The sequence below is a fragment of the Saimiri boliviensis genome, chromosome 17 (genome assembly GCF_048565385.1).
Source record: "Saimiri boliviensis isolate mSaiBol1 chromosome 17, mSaiBol1.pri, whole genome shotgun sequence".
Classification (NCBI taxonomy): domain Eukaryota; kingdom Metazoa; phylum Chordata; class Mammalia; order Primates; family Cebidae; genus Saimiri; species Saimiri boliviensis.
In genome coordinates this window covers 27,775,733-27,799,288 of record NC_133465.1, presented here as the reverse complement: position 1 = coordinate 27,799,288, position 23,556 = coordinate 27,775,733, and the positions used below count along the sequence as shown (strand labels likewise).

Sequence of the window (23,556 nt, the reverse complement as noted above, 5' to 3'; positions counted from 1 at the left end):
ACATCAGGAGTACGATACCAGCCTGACCAACATGGTAAAATCCCACCTCTACTAAAAATATGAAATTTAGCTGGGCATAGTGGCACCCACCTGTAATCTCAGCTACTTAAGAGGCTGAGGCAGGAGAATCTCTTGAATCCGGAAGGCAGAGGTTGCAGGGTTGCAGTGAGCTGAGATCACACCACTGCACTCCAGCCTGGGCAACAGAATCAGACTACATCTCAAAAAAAAAAAAAAAAAAAAAAAAAAATATATATATATATATATATATATACACACACACACACACACACACACACACACACACATATAAAGAGTCAGGCTGTGCTTGGTGGCTCACACCTGTAATCCTAACACTTTGGGAAGCCAAGGCAGATGGATCACGTGGTCAGGAGATTGAGATCATCCTGGCCAACATGGTTAAACCCCTCTCTACTCAAAATACAAAAATTAGCCCAGCGTGGTGGCCCGTGCCTGTAGTCCCAGCTACTCAGGAGGCTGAGGCGGGAGAATTGCTTGAACCAGGAGGCTGAGGTTTCGGTGAGCCAACATCGCGCCATTGCACTCCAGCCTGGGTAACAAAAGTGAAACTCTGTCTCAAAAAAAAGAAAAAAAAAAAAAAGGTCAGGCGCAGTGGCTCATGCCTGTAATCCCAGCACTCTGGGAGGCCAAGGCAGGTGAATCACCTGAGGTCAGGAGTTTGAGACCAGCCTGGTCAAAATGGTGAACTCCCCCATCTCAAAAAAAAAAAGAAAGAAAAGAAAAATTGGCCAGGCTTGGTGGCTCATGCCTGTAATCCCAGCACTTTGGGAGGCTGAGGCGGGTGGATCAAGAGGTTAAGAGATCGAGACCATCCTGGCCAACATGGTGAAACCCCATCTCTAAATTTAAAAAAAGAAAAGAAAAAGAAAAATTGAGATAATGCCAGCAAAGTCATATTAATTCGTGTTAAAACAATTGCTACTTTTTTTTCCTTACATATATATCTAATCCTGTGCTAGGAAATATAAAAGTAGTAGACAATGGACTTTGCTTTTAGTTTACAGTTCAAGTCTAGATATAATATGAAGGTAAAAACAAACAAAACCCCTAGAAAACAATTCAAATTCAGTGTGAGGTAGGGGAAATAAATATATACAAGTGCTGGGCACGGTGGCTCACGCCTGTAATCCCAGCACTTTGGGAGGCTGAGGCGGGCAAATCACCTGAGTTCAAGAGTTCAAGACCAGCCTTACCAACATGGAGAAATACCGCCTCTACTAAAAACACAAAAATTAGCTGGGCGTTGTGGAGGGTGCCTGTAATCCCAGCTACTTGGGAGGCTAAGGCAGGAAAATCGCTAGAACCTGGAGGTTGTGGTGAGCCAAGATCACACCATTACGCTCCATCCTGGGCAACAAGAACAAAACTCCATCTAATAAATAAACAAATACAAGTCATTAAGAATGAACTGTGCACTGGTGTCCAATCTTATTCATTGAGAGTCATTGGATAAGCCCAGGTGCGGTGGTTCACGCCTGTAATCCCAACACTTTGGGAGGCCAAGAAGGGTGGATCACAAATCTCAAAATTTAGAAATAACAACACAAAATAAGCTAGTCACAGATGAGACCAATCATGAGATGATCTGTAAATGTTTTACCTATCTGATTAAAAAGACTGTAACTAAGACAACCTCTCAATTAATTCCAATTTGTCTGAGGCATTAAGATTTTTTTAAAAAGTATAAGCAAGTTTTATTAGAGAAATAAAGAAACAAAAGAATGGCTACTCCATAGGCAGAGCAGCCCCAAGGGCTGCTGGTCAGCTAAGTTTTTTTTTTTTTTTTTTTTAAGTTTTCTACCTACACTCTTGACAAAGGAGAATTGAAAAGTGAGAATTTATTACTATGCCTCTCCTCTCCTGTATAGCATGGCTGGCTTTGATTGTTATGACCACTGCTGGTTGGCTCCTGTACATAAAACCATGCACATGCCCAAGTTGAGAATGCTACTATGGTGTTCTTAAAGGAAATAAACCTTTAAGAAAGGACATCCCAGTTTCCTCAGTTCCATTTCTCTCTGTTCATCAAAGACATATGAGTAATGTATCACTAGATTTTTTTCTTTGATCGTACCCATCCTTTCATCCCCACTTCCCCCCAGAATGAGAGGTCCTTGTACAAATGATGAAGACTGGTCGTTTTGCCAGTTATCCTTACTATAAATTAGTAAGTTAGCATTATAGTTTAGTTTTGGTATTTTTTTTTTTTTTTTTTTTTTTTTGAGACGGAGTTTCGCTCTCGTTACCCAGGCTGGAGTGCAATGGCGCGATCTCGGCTCACCGCAACCTCCGCCTCCTGGTTTCAGGCAATTCTCCTGCCTCAGCCTCCTGAGTAGCTGGGATTACAGGCACGCACCACCATGCCCAGCTAATTTTTTGTATTTTTAGTAGAGACGGGGTTTCACCATGTTGACCAGGTTGGTCTCGATCTCTCGACCTTGTGATCCACCCACCTCGGCCTCCCAAAGTGCTGGGATTACAGGCTTGAGCTACCGCGCCCGGCCTATAATTTTGGTATTTTGCGATTGGCTTAGTGTGATTTAATTCTCCAGATCTGGACTAGATTGAAAAAACTTCATTTTCTTTTGTTTGGGGGGCGGGGAGAGAGTCTCACTCTGTTGTCCAGGCTGGAGTGCAGTGGCACGACCTCTCCCTCCCGGGTTCAAGCTATTTTTCTGCCTCAGTCTCCTGAGTAGCTGGGATTACAGGCATGTGCCACCCTGCCCGGCTGAATTTTTTTGTATTTTTAGTAGAGATGGGGTTTTACCATGTTTGTCAGGCTGGTCTCAAACTCCTGATCTCATGATCCACCCACCTCAGCCTCCCAAAGTGCTGAGATTATAGGCATGCGCCACCACGCCCAGCTAATTTTTGTATTTTTAGTAGAGGTGGGTTTCACCATGGTAGACTGGTTGGTCTTGAACTCCTGACCTCAGGTGATCAGCCCACCTTGGCCTCCCAAACTGCTGGGATTACAGGGATGAGCCACTGTGCCCAGCCGAAGAAATCTCATTTATTTTTTCTTTTTTTTGTTTTGTTTCCCCGCCCCTCCGTCTTTTTTCTTTCTTTTTTTTTTTAAGATGGAGTCTTGCTCTGTCACCCAGGTTGGAGTGCAATGGCTCATTCTTGGCTCCTTGCAACCTCTGCCTCCCAGGTTCAAATGATTCTCCTGCCTCAGGCTCCTGAGTAGCTGGGACTACAGGCGTGTGCCATCACGCCTGGCTAACTTTTTGTATTTTTAGTAGGGATTCGGTTTCCCTGTGTTAGATGGTCTCAATCTCTTGACCTCATGATCCTCCTGCTTTGGTCTCCCAAAGTGCTAGGATTACAGGCCTGAGACACCACGTCTGGCCAAAATCTCATTTTCTAACCCTGTAAAGCTGAAGAGCAGTTTAGCAAGATCTAAAAACCTAAGAACCTCGATGGAGCGGAGTTAGAGAAGGCTGGTCTCAGAAGTCTAAAACACCTCTTTTTTGGTGGCGGAGATATAAAAACATGGAGCACAGGCCAGGCATGGTGGCTCATACCTGTAATCCCAGAACTTTGGGAGGCCAAGGCAGGCTGATGAGTTGAGGTCAGGAGTTCAAGACCAGCCTGGCCAACATGTTGAAACCCCATCTCTACAAAAATACACCAATTAGCTGGGCATGATGGCAGGCACCTGTAATCACAGCCACTCGGGAGGCTGAGGCCCAACAATCACTTGAACCTGGGAGGCAGAGGTTGCGGTAAGCGGAGATCATGCCTTTGCACTCCAGCCTGGGAGACAGAGCAAGATTCTGTCTCAAAAAAAGAAAAGGAGGCCGGGCGTGGTGGCTCAAGCCTGTAATCCCAGCACTTTGGGAGGCTGAGGTGGGTGGATCACGAGGTCAAGAGATCGAGACCATCCTGGTCAACATGGTGAAACTCCGTCTCTACTAAAAATACAAAAAAGTAGCTGGGCATGGTGGCACGTGCCTGTAATCCCAGCTACTCAGGAGGCTGAGGCAGGAGAAATGCCTGAACCCGGGAGGCGGAGGTTGCAGTGAGCCGAGATTGCGCCATTGCACTCCAGCCTGGGTAACAAGAGCGAAACTCCGTCTCGAAAAAAGAAAAGGAGTACAGAGAATAGTGTAATAAACAAGAGGACATTCTGAACGTTTTGTCTGAATATAAAATATACCTTGTCCTTACCAACAGACATTCCTAATTTCAGGTAAGAAGGTATACCTAATTTCAGATGTGTTCCTGAAATCCCGGATACTATATACATCATTTGTAGAGGTCACTTTCTTCAGTAGCAAAGGCTTTGATAAAATATTTAATCATTACAAAGATAACCAGTTTTGTAAACAACTTGAATACCCATTTGAAAGACACTTGTTTTGTAAACAGTGTTTTTCAGTGAACTATAGAGAACCTAAGTAGACATCTGAAAAATGCCATGGAGAGTATGAAATGGATCTATGTTTACAGATTGGAATTTGGAAGTTTTAATGTAATATAAAATTATAGGATGTAAATGGCAAGAAATTCCTTAGGGATCATCTCGTTCAACCTGAAATTCAAATCTTTAAGAATATTAGCTCAATTCCAAACCAAACTGTGCCAGAAAACTGAACCGGGCCTGGGCATCTATCATTTAAATCAAGACCCGCCGGTGGCAGTGGCTCACGCCTTGTAATCCCAGCACTTTGGGATGTAGAGGCAGGCAGGTCATGAGGTCAAGAGATTGAGACCATCCTGGCCAACATGGTGAAATCCTGTCTCTACTAAAAATACAAAAATTAGCTGGGCAGGGTGGTGTGGGCCTGTAATCCCAGCTACTCGGGAGGCTAAGGCAGGAGAATCATTTGAACCTGGGAGGCAGAGGTTGCAAGGAGCTGAGGTCTAGCCTTTGCACTCCAACCTGGGTGACAGAGTAAGACTCTGTCTTAAAAAAAAAAAAAAAAAAGAAAAAAGAAAGAAAAAGAAAAAGAAAATGAGGTTTCTTCAGCCAGACGCAGTGGCCCACCGCTGTAATCCCAGATCTTTGGGCGGCCAAGGCGGGCGGATCACCTGTGGTCAGGAGTTCAAGACCAGCCTGGCTAACATGGTGAAACACAGTCTCTATTAAAAATACGAATATTGCCAGGCGCGGTGGCTCAAGCCTGTAATCCCAGCACTTTGGGAGGCTGAGGCGGGTGGATCACGAGGTCAAGAGATCGAGACCATCCTGGTCAACATGGTGAAACCCCGTCTCTACTAAAAGTACAAAAAATTAGCTGGGCATGGTGGCGCGTGCCTGTAATCCCAGCTACTCAGGAGGCTGAGGCAGGAGAATTGCCTGAACCCAGGAGGCGGAGGTTGCGGTGAGCCAAGATCGCGCCATTGCACTCCAGCCTGGGTAACAAGAGCGAAAACTCCGTCTCAAAAAAAAAAAAAAAAAACAACAAAACAAAACAAAAAATACGAATATTGGCCGGGCGTAGTGGCTGACGCCTGTAATCCCAGCACTTTGGAGGCCAAGGCGGGCGGATCACCTGAGATTGGGAGTTCAAAACCAGCCTGACCAACATGGTGAAACCCCGTCTTTAAACAAACAAACAAACAAAACAAACAAACAAAATACAAATGTTAGCTGGGCGTGGTGGCGCACACCTGTAGACACAGCCACTAGGGAGGCTGCGGCAGGTGAATCGCTTGAACTCCAGAGGCAGAGGTTGCAGGGAGCCGAGATCCCGTCACAGCACTGCAGCCTGGAGACAGGGTGAGAGCACGTCTCAAAAAAAAAAAAGAGCAAGACCCGCAAAACACCAGGTCCCCCCTCGGCTTTCAGAGTTGAAAATCTACAGATCCTCAAGAAGGGAAGCGTGTATGTACCTACTTCTAAGAAAGCAGTTTGCCGCACTGGCCACTCTTCCAGTGTCCGGGGGCAGTCACCTAAGGACGTAGACTTCGCTCCCTTCACGACATCTACCCTCCGGATCTCGGTAGCGATCCCGAAGCCTCATGGCATCTACAGAAAATCGTTTTGCTTGTTTCTATGGGGCATCCCTACAACGATGTAAGTCGCTTCCTTTGGTGAAGCTCAGTCACCTCCGATAGCAGCAGCCGCACCCCCTTGGCTGGGCCAGGTGGGCTTCGGCCAAGGATGGCTTGGGGCATGTGGTGTCGCGAGGGGACAGGGGACGCGATCCCCGTCCCGGGAGCCCCTCAGCTGAGAAGTAACCCTGACCGGGGTCACACCAACCCCCCAGGCAGGCCCCGTCTTGGGAAGTTGGAGACTCGATGATCTGTAAAATACATCAGTTCATTGAACAGGCTCCTCGCTCCCAGTTCCTCGGAGGCCTGCCTCTCTCCAGGGGTCCTCTAACCCTCTGGGGGCGGTGACTGACGACGCTCAGAAGGCGAGAAACGGCTCCTTAAACCGCTCACTGGGTCCCTCTCTCCCCACAATGCACCGGGGCCAGCAGGAAGGCCGCTCCGACCCCTAATTTTCCCGCGAATTCAGTTCAAAGAGGCGGCCGGGCCCGCCGTCGGCAGCGCGCACGGGCCAACCAAGCCGCGCCTCCGCGAGAAGCGCCTCCGCGTGACTGACGGGGGAATCCGCGGGCCAACAGGCTGGGCGGCCGGGCGGCGCGCGCTCCCGCCGCCCAATCAGAGCGCCGGGCGGGGGAAGTGGGCGGAGCCAGGCCAGGGTAGGGTGAGCGGCCTCCGGAGCGGAGCGGGGCTCTGAGGAGACACTTTTTTTTTTTTCCTCCCTCCTTCCCTCCTCTCCTCCTCCCTTCCCTTCCCCTCTCCTCCCCTCTCTCCTCCTTCCCCCCTCGGTCCGCCGGAGCCTGCTGGGGCGAGCGGTTGGTATTGCAGGCGCTTACTCTCCGGGGCCGCCCGGCGGGTAGCTGGCGGGGGGAGGAGGCAGGAACCGCGATGGCGCCTCAGAAGCACGGCGGTGGGGGAGGGGGCGGCTCGGGGCCCAGCGCGGGGTCCGGGGGAGGCGGCTTCGGGGGTTCGGCGGCGGTGGCGGCGGCGACGGCTTCGGGCGGCAAATCCGGCGGCGGGGGCTGTGGAGGCGGCGGCAGTTATTCGGCCTCCTCTTCCTCCTCCGCGGCGGCAGCGGCGGGGGCCGCGGTGTTACCGGTGAAGAAGCCGAAAATGGAGCACGTCCAGGCTGACCACGAGCTTTTCCTCCAGGCCTTTGAGAGTGAGTGTGTGCGAGGCTTTGAGGGCAGGAGGACCCCCTCTGCCAGCGCCGGGGACGGGACACTGCTGGGCCCCCTTCCTCCTCGGGAGTCCACTTGGTGTGGGAGTGGAGGGCGGAATTGAGGGGATGTCCCCCTTTCGGGGATTGCGCCTCCGGGGCAGCCAGAGTCTAGGGCCTTGGGAGAGCTGGAGAAGAGGGTCCGGGTAGGTTCTTGACTCCCCCAAGACTGACGCGAGAGGCTCGGGACTGGGGCTCCACGTTAAGAGCAGGCGGCTTTTAGATGAGGAGGGAACAGCTGAACGGAGCTGCAGTCACATCCCGAGACTAGTTCTTGTTTTCCTTCATGCCTTTCGGACTCTAGAAATACGAGGGTTTCGGCTGTAGCTTTGGAGTGGCAAAATGAAGCCTGCGAAGGGACGAATGCAGTCCAGCCGAATAAATGATGCTGAGTCTGAAATGCCTTCGCGCTAACTTGGTGCTGCAGGTTCACATGGCACCTCTGGATGCTTAAAACCTTTCAAATCTATCCACCCATTTTGTGGATATGTAAACTGAGCCAGAGAGTGGTCAGGCATCTTCTCTGGAGACGACCCCGGAATTCTGCTTTTTATACTCGGCTTACGGGACTTTTTCTTAGGTCGATTTCTGTTTCTAAGGTCTGTTTGGAGGGTGAAGCTGACTTATTTGGAAAGGAGAGCAAGGTGCCTGGAAACAATAGAATTTATTAGAAACACCGTAACTATAAATAATCCTGATTGTTCTTTAAGGAATGTTGTATTTTGATTGGTTTCCGTTTTTGCTTTTGTGCGTTGTAATTTGAATGATCTTTAATAGCTAAATAATCTTACTGAAACTTGAATAAACTCGGCCCTACCACTCGATGTTCTTATTTACAATTTCACTGTGGCATATGTTAAGGGCATGGTATCAGCTGTGCTTGGAAAGACGTATTACATTGTTTAATACCGTTCCTTCATTCTCTCTCATTAGTGCTTCATGAAATTCTAATTGGAACTTAATAGAAAGAATTTCAGTTTTTATCGGAACGAATATCGAACCTGCTTCAGAGAGATTCACATTATTCACATATTATATTGCTTAATATACTTTGAAATATCTGGAGAGGCTTTAATTGGAAATAGGATGGAGAATTGATGGGCAGTGGTGACAGTAATCAGACTTGTTTGTGCCCCTTCTAAAGTATCTCATCTCCCTTTAGTTAATTAAAAATGAAACTAGCCAGTTGAAGATTTAGATGGAAATTTAAAAAGTTCTTTCTGAATGTTATGAGAAGACAGATACTTCAAGAAAGTTTTAACTATTTTCGTTCTGATGAGTCCACCTTGGAGAAGTCAACTGTCATTAAGAGCTAGATCTGATCGTGAAACAACTTGAAGTTGTTCACTGGGAAATGTAAATACTTTAATTATTTGTATACTTACTCATATTTGGCTTATTTTGATACTGCTTTATTTAAAGAAACATGTTACTAATAGGTCATCAGTGTAACTGCTATGATGGTGTGTGTGTGTATACATATATGTCCTGTATAACAAATTTTAACTAATTTGAAACTTAATTCAACTCATTTTAAGCCTTAGACTGTTTTAGGAGTCTGTCAATTGTGTAAAAAATGTGTTAAGATGATATTTACATTGAACAAAATAGTTAAAAATTTATAATTAGGAATATTTATTGAGAATTTTTGCTGCAGTTTGTGTCCCAGATTTATTTCAATATTGACTGACTTTTGAGTGCAGTGGGTCTCAACTGTAATACCAGCTACTCTGGAGGCTGAGGCTGGAGCATCGATTGAGCCCAGGAGTTTCAGACCAGCCTGCGCAACACAGCAACACCTCTTTTCAAAAAAAGAAATAAAAATACTTGACTTTCATCATATCTGTATTAGGAATGCCTGGGATATGTCTTAGGATATCATCGTTTCTGTAATAGGATATATTAGGATTCTGTTTTGGCCAACTGCAAGTTTTTATGTGACCAATTAAAAAGAATGCTCAAAAAAAAAAAAAAATTGAAATGTTCAGGCTGGGCACCATGGCTGGGGCCTGTAATCCTAGCACTTTGGGAGGCTGAGGTGGGCGGATCACATGAGATCAGGAGTTCAAGACCAACCTGGCCAACAGGGAGAAACCCCATCTCTACTAAAAATAAAAATTGGCTAGGCGTGGTGGCACATGCCTATAATCCCAGCTACTCAGGAGGCTGAGGCAGGAGAATCGCTTGAACCTGGGAGGCGGAGCTTGCCATCAGGAGAGATTGCACCATGCACTCCAGACTGGGCAAGAAGAGCGAAACCGTCAAAAAAAAAAAAAAAAAGTGAAATTTTCATGTTGTTTGGCATCAATAAATAGTTTTTTGTTGACTCCAGCTAACTAGTGCAGCTGCTTTTTGGAAGAAAATTGGTTATAGGTAGTTTAAATTAGCTAAGTTAAATGAGTATAACTACTTCTCTTCAGTTCTGTCCAATGACTGTCTTTTTATTTTTATTTTTTTGAGACGGAGTTTCGCTCTTGTTACCCAGGCTGGAGTGCAATGGCGCGATCTTGGCTCACCGCAACCTCCGCCTCCTGGGTTCAGGCAATTCTCCTACCTCAGCCTCCTGAGTAGCTGGGATTACAGGCACGTGCCACTATGCCCAGCTAATTTTTTGTACTTTTAGTAGAGATGGGGTTTCACCAAGTTGACCAGATGATCTCGATCTCTTGACCTCATGATCCACCCGCCTTGGCCTCCCAAAGTGCTGGGATTACAGGCTTGAGCCACTGCGCCCGGCCCCAATGACTATCTTAAAAAAGTTTAAGAAAAATATTGTAGAGAGCCTTCAGTATAAAATAAGTGTAGATGAACTTTGTGAATGTATGCCACTGATTGAATGCCTTTTGATCTTACTGTGCATACTAATTTTCTTGATGTAAACATTTAGTGCAATATAAATATTCAGTGCATGATTTCCATAGCAGGTGATAAGTTTATATAGATACAACATGGTCTGGGTTGGTATTTTTCTGACAAGTAAGTTTCCATAAATGTTTGCATTTTGTTTTCTGTTACCTAGAGCCAACACAGATCTATAGATTTCTTCGAACTCGGAATCTCATAGCGGTAAGTAGTGAACAAAATTTATCATTATTATTTCTCTCTTATGATTGCGTCTGTATTCAATTTTAACATTTTTAAAACTCTTTTTGTAGCCAATATTTTTGCACAGAACTCTTACTTACATGTCTCATCGAAACTCCAGAACAAACATCAAAAGGTACATTTTTTGAATCTTATTTCAAGCTGATCAAACCATGTTAAAGTTTTAAAGTACTATTTCTGAAAATTAAAGAAAAATGAAAATTGTTTCTAAAGATTTAATATGAAAACTGAAATGGGAGAGTGACTGGTTGAACTGGTTGCACAGTGGTTTTGGTAGTATCATCTTTATAAATCTCAGGTTATTAGTTTTTTTTTTTTTTTCCCTAATAGAAAAGAGGCTGGGTGTGGTGCCTCTGACCTGTAATCCCAGCACTTTTAGAGTCCAAGGCAGGTGGATTACTTGCGGTCAGAAGTTCCAGACCAGCCTGGCCTGACCTACATGGGAAACGCTGTCTATACTAAAATACAAAAATTAGCTGGGTGTGGTGTCATGCGCCTGTAATCCCAGCTACTTGGGAGTCTGAGGCAGGAGAATTGCTTGAAGTTGGGAGGCAGAGAAGTAAAGTGAATTAAGTGATTTTACTGATTATGCTTTTGCTCTGTACCACTGGTTATTTTTTCTTTTTCTTGTTTTTTTTTTTTGAGATGGAGTTTCACTCTTGGTTGCCCAGGCTGGAGTATAATGGCAAAATCTTGGCTCACTGCAACCTTTGCCTCCTGGGTTCAAGCGATTCTCCTACCTCAGCCTCTCGAGTAGCTAGCATTACAGGCACCCGCCAACATGCCTGGCTAATTTTTTTTTTTTTTTTTAGTAGAGATGGGGTTTCGTTATGCTGGCCAGGCTGCTCTTGAACTTCTGACCCACTTGGCGATCTGCCCACTTCGGCCTCCCAAAATGCTGGGATTATAGGCGTGAGCCACCACATCCAGCCTCCACTGGTTATTTTCAAGTCTGATAGAAGTCGAGGATTTAAATATTTACTAAAGAGTTCAGGGTAGCTACCTTTGTTACATGAAATTTGAGTTAATTTTTGAATATTGTGTCTAACTTGAATGAGCTCCTGTAATGATAGGTTCAGAGAGTCTCATTTTATATCTTTGGTGATGGTTTTTTTGAGACAGTGTGTTGCTCTTGTTGCCCAGGCTAGAGTGCAAAGGCGCAATCTTGGTTCACTGCAACCTCTGACTCCCAGGGTCAAGCTATTATCCTGTCTCAGCCTCCCCAGTAGCTGGGATTACAGGTGCTTGCCACCAAGCCTGGCTAACTTTTTGTATTTTTCATAGAGATGGGGTTTCACCATGTTGGCCAGGCTGATCTCAAACTCCTGACCTCAGATGATCGACTTATCTCACCCTCCTAAAGTGCTGGGATTACAGGCGTGAACCACTGTGCTGGGCCTAAATAAATATAATCTTGCACCTAGGACAAAAACTTGCATTGATAATTACATATGGTTAAGTACTAAACGTTATACAGCAAAAATAAACTGTCTCCAACCTCCAGACTCCACTTGAAAATCTGATGATTAAGACTTTATTTATTTATTTATTTATTTATTTATTTTTTGAGGCGTAGTTTCGCTCTTGTTACCCAGGCTGGAGTGCAATGGCGCGATCTCGGCTCACCGCAACCTCCGCCTCCTGGGTTCAGGCAATTCTCCTGCCTCAGCCTCCTCAGTAGCTGGGATTATAGGCACGCACCACCATGCCCAGCTAATTTTTTGTATTTTTAGTAGAGACGGGGTTTCACCATGTTGACAGGGATGGTCTCGATCTCTTGACCTCGTGATCCACCCGCCTTGGCCTCCCAAAGTGCTGGGATTACAGGCTTGAGCCACCGCGCCCGGCCAAGACTTTATTTTTTTAAAACCTTCAGTCTATTGATTAGTTTTTTTTTTTTTTTTGAGACGTAGTCTTGCTTTCTTGCCCAGGCTGGAGTCAGTGGCACAATCTTGGCTCACTGTAACCTCTGCTTCCCAGGTTCAAGTTATTCTCCTGCCTCAGCCTCCTGAGTAGCTGGGACTACAGGCACACGCCACCACACCGGCTAATTTTTGTGTTTTTAGTAGAGATGGGGTTTTACTATATTGGCCAGGCTGGTCTGGGATTCCTGACCATGTGATCTACCTACCTCAGCCTCCCAAAGTGCTGGGATTACAAGCATGAGCCACCGTGCCAGGCCATGCTATTGATTTCAAAAGTATTTCCCCTTCTGTAAGACCATTACCAAGGCTGGACCTGAGGTCTGGAGTTTGAGACCAGCCTGACTAACGTGGAGAAACTCTGTCTCTACTAAAAATACAAAATTAGCCAGGCGTGGTGGTGCATGCTTGTAATCTCAATTTGTAATCCTCTGGAGGCTAAGGCAGGAGAATGGCTTGAATCCAGGAGGCGGAGGTTGCTGTGAGCCATGATCATGCCATTGCACTCTAGCCTAGGCAACAGGAGCAAAAATTAGTCTCAAAAAAAAAAAAAAAAAAAAGAAGATTTTATTTATTTGAGCAAATCAAGTGAACAAGTTCACATTTAAAAGCAAGAGTTCTGGCCGGGCGCGGTGGCTCAAGCTTGTAATCTCAGCACTTTGGGAGGCTGAGGCGGGCGGATCACGAGGTCGAGAGATCTAGACCATCCTGGTCAACATGGTGAAACCCCGTCTCTACTAAAAATACAAAAAATTAGCTGGGCATGGTGGTGCGTGCCTGTAATCCCAGCTACTCAGGAGGCTGAGGCAGGAGAATTGCCTGACCCCAGGAGGCGGAGGTTGCGGTGAGCCGAGATCGCGCCATTGCACTCCAGCCTGGGTAACAAGAGCAAAACTCCGTCTCAAAAAAATAAATAAATAAATAAATAAAAATAAAAGCAAGAGTTCTATTAAACATTTGGTATTGTTATTGTAGTCTTGACTTAGTAAAACCATCAAGTTAATAGAGTTTGAAACTAAGCTGTTTGGTGACTGCTGCCGTTTATTAAGTAGGTATCACATTTCTATAGGAAGATGTAGTCAAGTTTTGTAAATATATCTACTTATATTTGGAAGGATTTAAGTGTTAAAACTATTTGTCTTTTGGCAATCTTTGAGCACATGAGCAAGTTTGCATTGCAGTTAATAGGTGAAAATTGCTAAGCACCTAAGTAACCAAAAAGTAGGTTATAAATTAGATTACAGAATTAGTTTTGTCCACCCTTTACCTGTCTTCCATTATTTGATCTTCACCAGCATTCAGTATGCTTTTTCTGCAAAGGACCAGTAAATAGTAAATATTTTAGGCTTTGCAGCCAGGATGCAAAACAGAGGATATTATATATGTACTTAATATAAAAAGAAAGAAAAAATCCACATTTAAAAAAATTTCAGCCCAAAATGTCAATATATAGATTTTTTATTGATAAAATACAATATAAGATAGAACATTTTGTAATATAGACCTACTAATGAGAAATGTAGAATTTTATGTAGGGGTAGGGGAGATAACACTTTGCTTAATTGGGGTTCAGAGTTAGTGTTTTTTATAATCAAATCAATTGGTTATACTTTTCTATAAAAACCATTCTTGGCCAGCGCAGTGGCTTATGCCTGTAATCCCAGCACTTTGGGAGGCGGAGGTGGACTGATCACCTGAGGTCAAGAGATTGAGACCATCTTGGTTAAAATGGTGAAACCCTGTCTTTACTAAAAATAAAAAAAGAAGGGCGGGGCGTGATGGCTCAAGGGCCGGGCGTGGTGGCTCAAGCCTGTAATCCCAGCACTTTGGGAGGCTGAGACCAGTGGATCACCTGAGGTCAGGCGTTCAAGACCAGCCTGGCCAACGTGGTGAAACCCTGTCTCCACTAAAAACACAAAAATTAGCTGGGCGTGGCGGAGGGCATCTGTGATCCCAGGTATTTGGGAGTCAGAATTGAGCACATGAGCAAGTTTGCATTGCAGTTAATAGGTGAAAATTGCTAAGCACCTAAGTAACCAATCTCTCAATGCAAACTTGCTCTTGTGCAGAATTGCTTGAACTCAGGAGGCGGAGGTTGCAGTGAGTGGAAATCTCGCCATTGCACTCCAGCCTGGGTAACAAGAGCAAGACTCTGTCTTAAAAAAAAAAAAAAAAAAAAAAATTCTTATCTTTGGGGCTGGCTGTACAAAAACAGGCAATAAACCAGATTTGGCCATGGTTCATAGTTTCCTGACCCTTGATTTATCCTGTAAAGCTAGTAGAATTTGATTTAACTTTTGTTTCATCAAAGCCTTTTTTTTTTTGGGACAGCCTCGCTCTGTCACCCAGGCTGGAGTGCAGTGGCATGATCTCAGCACATTGCCACCTCTGCCTCCCGGGTTCAAGCAATTCTCTGCCTCAGCCTCCCAAGTAGCTTGGATTACAGGCATGTGCCACCATGCCCGGCTAATTTTTTGTGTTTTTAGGAGAGACAGGGTTTTGCCATGTTGGCTAGGCTGGTCTTGAACTCCTGACTTCAGGTGATCCACGCGCCTCAGCCTTCCAGAGTGTTGGGATTACAGGCGTGAGCCACTGTGCCCGGCTAAAAAGTACACATTTAAAATCCAAGCTCAGGCCGGGCGTGGTGGCTCACGCCTGTAATCCCAGCACTTTGGGAGGCCGAGGCGGGCGGATCACGAGGTCAAGAGATCGAGACCATCCTGGTCCACATGGTGAAACCCCATCTCTACTAAAAATACAAAAAATTAGCTGGGCATGGTGGCACGCGCCTGTCATCCCAGCTACTCAGGAGGCTGAGGCAGGAGAATTGCTTGAACCCAGGAGGCGAAGGTTGCGGTGAGCCGAGATCACGCCATTGCACTCCAGCCTGGGTAACAAGAGCAAAACTCCGTCTCAAAAAAAAAAAAAAAAAAAAAAAAAATCCAAGCTCCATTTTCCCGTCATGTTTATTAATTTGTCCCATTGCAGGTTATGTTTTTCTTCGTTTGTTTTTTTTTTGAGATGGAGTCTCGCTCTGTCGCCCAGGCTGGAATGCAATGGCGTGCTCTCGGCTCATTGCAACCTCCACCTCCTGGGTTCAAGCAGTTCTCCTGCCTCAGCCTCCTGAGTAGCTGGGATTACAGGGGGCATGCCACCACACCTGGCTAATTTTTGTATTTTTAAGTTTTATCATGTTGCTCAGGCTGTTCTCGAACATCTGACCTGGTGATCTGCCTGCCTTCGCCTTTCAAAGTGCTGGGATTACAGGTGTCAGCCACTGTGCCCAGCTTGTAGGATATGTTTCTGTTGTCTGCATGGGTAGAGATAATTTTATTTATTTTCATTTTTGAGATGGGTCTTGCTATGTTGCCCAGGCTGGAGTGCAGTGGCTATTCACAAGTGCCATCCCACTACTGATCAGCACAGGCGTTTTGACCTCTGCTCCGTTTCTGACCTGTGCCGGTTCATCCCTTAGGCAACCTGGTGGCCCCCCACTCCCAGGAGGTCACCATATTGATGCCGAACTTAGTGCAGACACCCTACCAGCATAGCGCGCTATGGCCCAGAACTCTTGGGTTCAAGCGATCCTCCAGCCTCAGCCTCCTGAGCAGCTGGGACTACAAGCATGCACCACTGTGCCTGGCGAGATAATTTTTAAAAGCTTGGTTAAGTAAAAACGGATTTTCTTAATTATTGCCTTTAAGGTTTAAAAAAAAAAGTCTTTGGGGAAATTTTAAGCAATCTGCCAGCCAAGAAACGTTTAAATCCCACCTAGTTTAGTTCTTACAGAAATGCATGTGAATAGGCTAGGCGTGCTGGTTCATACCTGTAATTTCAGCACTTTAGAAGACTGAGGTAGGAGGATCACTTGAGGACAGGAGTTACAGACCAGCCCTGGCAACATAGCAAGACTCTATTTCTACAAAAATTTTAAAAATTAGCTGGGTGTGGTGGCTCATGACTGTAGTCCCAAACACTCAGGAGGCTGAGGCAGGAAGATCACTTGAGCCCAGGAGTTCGAGGGTTGCTATGAATGTGCTGGACCACTGTAGCCTGGGCAGTAGAGGGAGACCGTGTCTCAAAAAAAAAAACAAAGACATAGGAATCGTTTAATCATCTTGTTAGATGCCTGACCTCATATATAAGGCTTATTAGAACTAATTATTAAGAAATTACAGGCCGGGTGCGGTGGCTCACGCCTATAATGCCAGCACTTTGGGAGGCCGAGACGGGTGGATCACAAGGTCAAGAGATCGAGACCATCCTGGTCAACATGGTGAAACCCCGTCTTTACTAAAAATACAAAAAATTAGCTGGACATGGTGGCGCGTGCCTGTAATCCCAGTTACTCAGGAGGCTGAGGCAGGAGAATCACCTGAACCTAGGAGGCAGAGGTTGCGGTGAGCCGGGATCGCGCCATTGCACTCCAGCCTGGGTAACAAGAGCGAAACTCCGTCTCAAAAAAAAAAAGAAATTATAGCACAACTCACATCTTCACATTAATGCTGTTGTCCTCAAAGTAGTTTTTGACTTTGGAAGGTGGTAGTTTAGCCCAGTGATTGTCGTCTTTTCTCAGTGTTTTCAAGAATCCTTTTTTACAACTTTTTTCTTTCTTTTTTTTTTTTTAAATAGAGATGAGGTTTTACCATATTGGTCAGACTGGCCATGAACTCCTGACCTCAGGTGATCCACCCGCCTTGGCCTCCCAAAGTGCTGGGATTACAGGCATGAGCCACCGCACCCGGCCTTTTACAACTTTTTTCTCACTCCCTTTGAAGTCATACTCAGTCGTGATATTAATTCTGGTATATTTATTAAAGTCAATTTGTGCTTTACTCTTTATAGAAGTATTCAACTTGTATAGGCTAACACTGCCCCAACAAAGTAGAAATACAGGCTAGGAGAAGGGCATTTTTTGTTGATTCCATTTTGCTAGATTTCGTGTAAACTATTTCTGAACTCTCCTAAGAGAAAATCTTCTGAAATTTCTTGAATTTTTAAATATCCTCCTTTTCCATGACCTTTTCATAATTATTTCCTTTGTTAAATCTGACCTACAGTAACATTACCCTTCTAAAGAACAGAAATTGGTGTTTGAGGAGGAGGCATTTTTGTATAGTTGCTTATGAGGTTTGTTTTGTTTTTTTCCTAAAGAAGGCTGGGTTGCTTTTGTGATCTTATCTGTTTCAAATTGTTATTATTCAATTCTATTCACTTCTCCTGTATACAACTTCATAAAGGTAGAAGAGATGAACCTTAGAACTCAGTCTTTTTCTGCAGACAGAATTTCTTAATCATTATATAAACATATTAAAAATTTCTAATAATTTCATGGCCTTTCTCAATAGTAACTTTCAGTGTTTATACTGAACAGCTCTTTGCAACTAGCCTAAAGAGTCCTTCATTTTTCTTTCTTGTCTCTTATCTGTGGAGATTGAAAATACATTCTCGCCCGGCACAGTGGCTCAAGCCTGTAATCCCAGCCCTTTGGGAGGCTGAGGTGGGTGGATCACGAGGTCAAGAGATCAAGACCATCCTGGTCAACTTGGTGAAACCCCGTCTCTACTAAAAATACAAAAAATTAGCTGGGCATGATGGCTCGTGCCTGTAATGCTGGCTACTCAGGAGGCTGAGGCAGGAGAATTGCCTGAACCCAGTAGGTGGAGATTGCGGTGAGCCAAGATCGCGCCATTGCACTCCAGCCAGGGTAACAAGAGTGAAACTCCGTCTCAAAAAAAAAAAAAAAAAAAAAAATTGTCATCCTTCAGAAAGCACTTCTTACTATACTCTATTGGAGGAAACTTTAATATTAAACTTTTTAGTAACTGTAAAGGTAAAGAGAGAAGCTTTTTTACCCTTAAGATCTTTGATATGGAGGTTCTTCTCATTGACTTGAAATATAGATTGTATCACTTCTGCTCTAATATCAGTATTTTATTATAATATATTTACATTAACATTACTGACAATTTTTACAGTGGTTGAATACAATAAATAGCTTTTTTTTTTTTTTTTTGGGCCATGTGTGGTGGCTCATGCCTTTAATCCTAGCACTTTGGGAGGCTGAGGCAGAATTGCTTGAATCCAGGAGGTGGAGATCTTCACCACTGACTCCAGTCTGGGCACTAAGAGTGAAATTCCATTGAGGGTGGGGCCAGAGGTGGGGGAAGCTCGGCTGGGCATGGTGGCTCATGCCTGTAATCCCAGCACTTCAGGAGGCCAAGGCAGGCAGATCCCAAGGTCAGGAGATCCAGACCATCCTGGTCAACATGGTGAAACCCCGTCTCTACTAAAATACAAAAAAATTAGCCTGGCCTGGTACTGCGCACCTGTAGTCCCAGCTACTTGGAAGGCTGAGGCAGGAGAATTGCTTGAATCTGGGAGGCAGAGGTTGCAGTGAGCCAAGATTGTGCCATTGCACTCCAGCCTGGCGACAGAGCAGGTCTCAAAAAAAAAAAAAAAAAAAAAAAAAAACCTTTTTGAGTAATGAGCTTATGCATAATTTCTGGTGTCTGCAATCAAGCATTATAAAGTAGTAAGTTGATGTGGATGCTCAGAAGACCAAGACAAAGGACCTACAAACAAAAAGAAAAAAAATAAGTTGATGTGGAATACGTTAGGTTTTTCAAGTCCTAAATATGAAGGTGTACTATGTGAGTATTAAAAAAAATATTTTTTCCAATTATATGGGTATAGATTTTTAGCCTCTATAGAACATATCATAGACCACCTTGAGAGCTAAGATGAGGCTTATTTTACAATCCATTCATTTAATTGCTTTGAGAGATTACACTTGTTTCTATTTTTGGGGAAATAACCTTTTTTCTCTTAATATTGTCCAGTTGAAAGCTAATTTATTATGATTTGATGGTTTTTTTTTCCTAATGTCAAAATTTTTTCATGTCAACAACTGTCTCTAATTTGACATTATTTAGCTTTAGGCTTTGCTGATAATCTTTGAGGATACCTATGAACCTCAAATATATTTTATAGAATATTTCTTTTTTAATGTGATGGTGCTAGTACATATTTGTTGTATTGCTTAGTAGATGTATTAAGTGTTTCAGAATACACATAATTTAGATTTGTTTGGCTCAATTCAGCAGATGCTTGAATACCTACCAAGTATAAGGCACTATGCCAGCACTATACAGCTTTTCTTGAAGAAAAGCAATCACTGCCCTTGAGGAACATATAATCTAGTAGGAGAAATAAAATATTTACACGAGTTTTACATGTAGGAAACTGAATGAAAACTAAGTGTCACAATAAATATAAACCAAGTACGATGGGTAAGCAGAAATCATTCTGGTCTGGGAATAATTGGGAAAAAGGTTTAGTAAAAAAAACTTAGTGTTTTAGATGGGGCTTGAAAGCTTATCTACAATGTAACAACACTGTCTCAGTAGTATTCATTGTTATGGCTAACCATAATTTATCTTACTAAAAATAATCAAAATCTGATTTCTATCTTGCCTATTAGAGTGACAATAAATATAATGTTTCTTTTTCCCAGTTGAGAAGTGATTATTTTGTTTATCTGTTTCTTCCAGGAAAACATTTAAAGTTGATGATATGTTATCAAAAGTAGAGAAAATGAAAGGAGAGCAAGAATCTCATAGGTAAGATAACCTATCAGTTTACATTAAGCAATATACTTTAGGAAAGAGGAAAAATTACAGTGATCATTTTTGTAGTGATCATCTTGGTGTAAGGAGATAGAGGGAACCGTAGAGGTCAGGTGGTCCAAATTCATACACAAGTCAGAAATTATTTTCTGTAGCATTCCTGGCAGGGAATCCTTAAGCTTTGGCTTGAATACCTCCAGTGTAGTTGTATTTATTATTGTTTATCTCTATTACCAATTTCTTGCATTTTGAATGAAACCTCTGACTTCTACAATTGGTCTTAACCCTACCACCTCATTTAAGGAGGGATTCTCGTATTTATGTTATCCTTATATGTGCTAGGTACTGTGGCAAGGACTTCACAATATCACATATCTTTTTTTTTTTTTTTTTTTTTTTTTTTGACACGGAGTTTCGCCCTTGTTACCCAGGCTGGAGTGCAATGGCGCGATCTCGGCTCACCGCAACCTCCGCCTCCTGGGCTCAGGCAATTCTCCTGCCTCAGCCTCCTGAGTAGCTGGGATTACAGGCACGTGCCACTATGCCCAGCTAATTTTTTGCGCTTTTAGTAGAGACGGGGTTTCACCATGTTGACCAGGATGGTCTCGATCTCTCGACCTCGTGATCCACCCGCCTCGGCCTCCCAAAGTGCTGGGATTACAGGCTTGAGCCACCGCGCCCGGCAAATATCACATATCTTATAAATTATTCTCAAATATGAGTGGTGGTCTCTTTTTTTCCAGTTTTTTCTTTTTATTTAAATCTGTCAGGCAACATTCATAACTTTATTTCATGTGAAATATGTTTCTTACATTAAAGGTTAAGAAACTTGAACATTTAAGGCCGGGCACGGTGGCTCAAGCCTGTAATCCCAGCACTTTGGGAGGCCGAGACGGGCGGATCACGAGGTCAAGAGATCGAGACCATCCTAGTCAACATGGTGAAACCCCGTCTCTACTAAAAATACTAAAAATTAGCTGGACATGGTGGCGTGTGCCTGTAATCCCAGCTACTCAGGAGGCTGAGGCAGGAGAATTGCCTGAACCCAGGAGGCGGAGGTTGCGGTGAGCCGAGATCGCGCCATTGCACTCCAGCCTGGGCAACAAGAGCGAAACTCCGTCTCAAAAAAAAAAAAAAAAAAAAAAAAGAAACTTGAACATTTAATGTACAGTAAAATCTATTGTACATTATTAAATGTATACGTAGAACCATTCCGTAAATGTTCTGACTACTGTAATGTCTGTCTACTCAAGACAGTATGCTTCTGTTTATTTTTTGATGTGTAAACTGTTTATTTTTTGTTTATTTATTTATTTTTTTTGAGATGGAGTTTCGCTCTTGTTACCCAGGCTGGAGTGCAATGGCGCGATCTTGGCTCACCGCAACCTCCGCCTCCTGGGTTCAGGCAATTCTCCTGCCTCAGCCTCCTGAGTAGCTGGGATTACAGGCACGTGCCACCATGCCCAGCTAATTTTTTGTATTTTTAGTAGAGACGGGGTTTCACCAAGTTGACCAGGATGGTCTCGATCTCTTGACCTTCTGATCCACCCACCTTGGCCTCCCAAATTGCTGGGATTACAGGCGTGAGCCACCGCGCCCGGCAACTGTTTATTTTTTGATATTTTTGATAGAAAATTGAATATTTTAAAGAGAAACCAGAGCTTGGATGGTGTTTGTTCATTCGTTAACTGCCTTTAGAGAGAGCGCAGAACTAAAAATAGTAGATTTTTTAAGAAATAGAGTTGGAAAATTTGTCACAATCCATTTTTGTTTTCTTCGTAAAGTTTTAAACCACGGTTTAGCAATTTAGATAGGATATACACTTGGCTGGGCGCGGTGGCTCAAGCCTGTAATCCCAGCACTTTGGGAGGCCGAGGCGGGTGGATCACGAGGTCAAGAGATCGAGACCATCCTGGTCAACATGGTGAAACCCCGTCTCTACTAAAAATACAAAAAATTAGCTGGGCATGGTGGTGCGTGCCTATAATCCCAGCTACTCAGGAGGCTGAGGCAGGAGAATTGCCTGATCCCAGGAGGCGGAGGTTGCGGTGAGCCGAGATCGCGCCATTGCACTCCAGCCTGGGTACCAAGAGCGAAACTCCGTCTCAAAAAAAAAAAAAAAAAAAAAAAAAAAAAGATAGGATATACACTTAATGATTCACCATTTACGCATCTTACTGTTTTCTACTGTTCTAGTGATGGGTAAAATACTTCATTTTTTTTTCAGTCACTTATATTTTAAGTTTGGCTTTGGAATTAGGTGACTTTTTCTTAACGTCAGTTGTAAAATGACATTTATTGTTTTGTATTCTGCAATTTTGTGGGGTTGAAGTATGATTTATATTTCCATGTCTAGGCAGTCCTGACTTGTAAATAATCTGTGATAGTCCATTCTAGAAGCTATGATCCTGAATTGTTATCTATTACGTCTGTGGAATGCCCTGGGAGGACTCTATAAGATAGAACTGAGAATATTCCCAGTGCATGCACATTTTTCTTTACTAGAATTTCTATTCCAGATCCTTGACTGTTCACCCACCCTAGACACAGAGCTCTTGGGATCCTCAGTGACTTTTTTTTTTTTTTTGAGATGGGGTTTCGCTCTTGTTACCCAGGCTGGAGTGCAATGGTGCGATCTCGGCTCACCGCAACCTCCACCTCCTGGGTTCAGGCAATTCTCCTGCCTCAGCCTCCTGAGTAGCTGGGATTACAGGCACATGCCACCATGCCCAGCTAATGTTTTTTTGTATTTTTAGTAGAGACGGGGTTTCACCATGTTGACCAGTATGGTCTCGATCTCTTGACCTCGTGATCCACCCGCCTTGGCCTCCCAAAGTGCTGGGATTACAAGCTTGAGCCACCATGCCCGACCCTCAGTGACTTTTTTACTTAAAACATAGACTGTAGTAGGAGCCTGGTCTGACCGCTGTTCTTTTCTCCTGACCACCTTAAAAGTTTGCCCTTTAGTTATTTCAGGGTTCAAGTGAGAAGGAAGCATGAACCAACAAGATCACTCTACTTTTTTTCATGTTCCTCATCAAGGTTTTACCTTTACTACTAAACCCTATTACTATCTCATTGTGACATTGGCTTTGATAAATATTACAGAGCTTCCCTAAGAGAGTTTGTTTGAGGGAGATGCATACTGTTCATTTCTCTCTGAACAATTGTTTCCCAAATAATTTCATTCCTTTTGACCGGGTGGGTTTAATAGCAACTCGAGATCAATGTCAGATGGTTACATAAATTCCTCCTTGTAATTTTGGAAGAGGACTTTTTCCATCTTTAGGGTCTAGCTAGGACCCGTGAGTTGGCCATTTCAGTCCCTCAAGATTCTTATGAATGTCTCAGTATTGCTCCCAGGAGGAACTATTAGGAAAGTGCATCATTTTAAGTTTACCCCTAAGATCCTGTATTATTAACTTTCTTTAATCTATTTATTTATTTATTTATTTTTGAGATGGAATTGTGGGGTGGTGCTATCTTGGCTCACTGCAGTTGCCATCTCCTGGGTTCAAGCGATTCTCCTACCTCATCCTCCCAAATTGCTGGGATTACAGGCTCCACGATGCCCAGCTAATTTTTTGTATTTTTAATAGAGATGGGGTTTCACCATATTGGCCACGCTGGTCTTGAACTC

The 23,556-nt window shown here is 43.9% G+C and overlaps 1 protein-coding gene across 4 annotated transcripts in view; it reads left to right on the top strand.

Moving 5' to 3' along the window:
- The first annotated feature begins 6,687 nt into the window (after positions 1 to 6,687).
- SUZ12 (SUZ12 polycomb repressive complex 2 subunit) overlaps positions 6,688 to 23,556 on the top strand; it is a 70,980-nt gene continuing 54,111 nt past the window's right edge. Inside the window, exons 1-4 of one of the 4 annotated variants that reach the window (XM_039476425.2) lie at positions 6,688 to 7,204; positions 10,281 to 10,327; positions 10,417 to 10,481; positions 19,842 to 19,910. In XM_039476425.2, coding sequence (XP_039332359.1) covers positions 6,931 to 7,204; positions 10,281 to 10,327; positions 10,417 to 10,481; positions 19,842 to 19,910 — 455 coding nt within the window. In that variant the 5' untranslated portion in view covers positions 6,688 to 6,930. The remainder of the gene's footprint in view (positions 7,205 to 10,280; positions 10,328 to 10,416; positions 10,482 to 19,841; positions 19,911 to 23,556) is intronic. The other 3 variants (XM_074388400.1, XM_074388402.1, XM_074388401.1) reach the window with 3 other exon arrangements.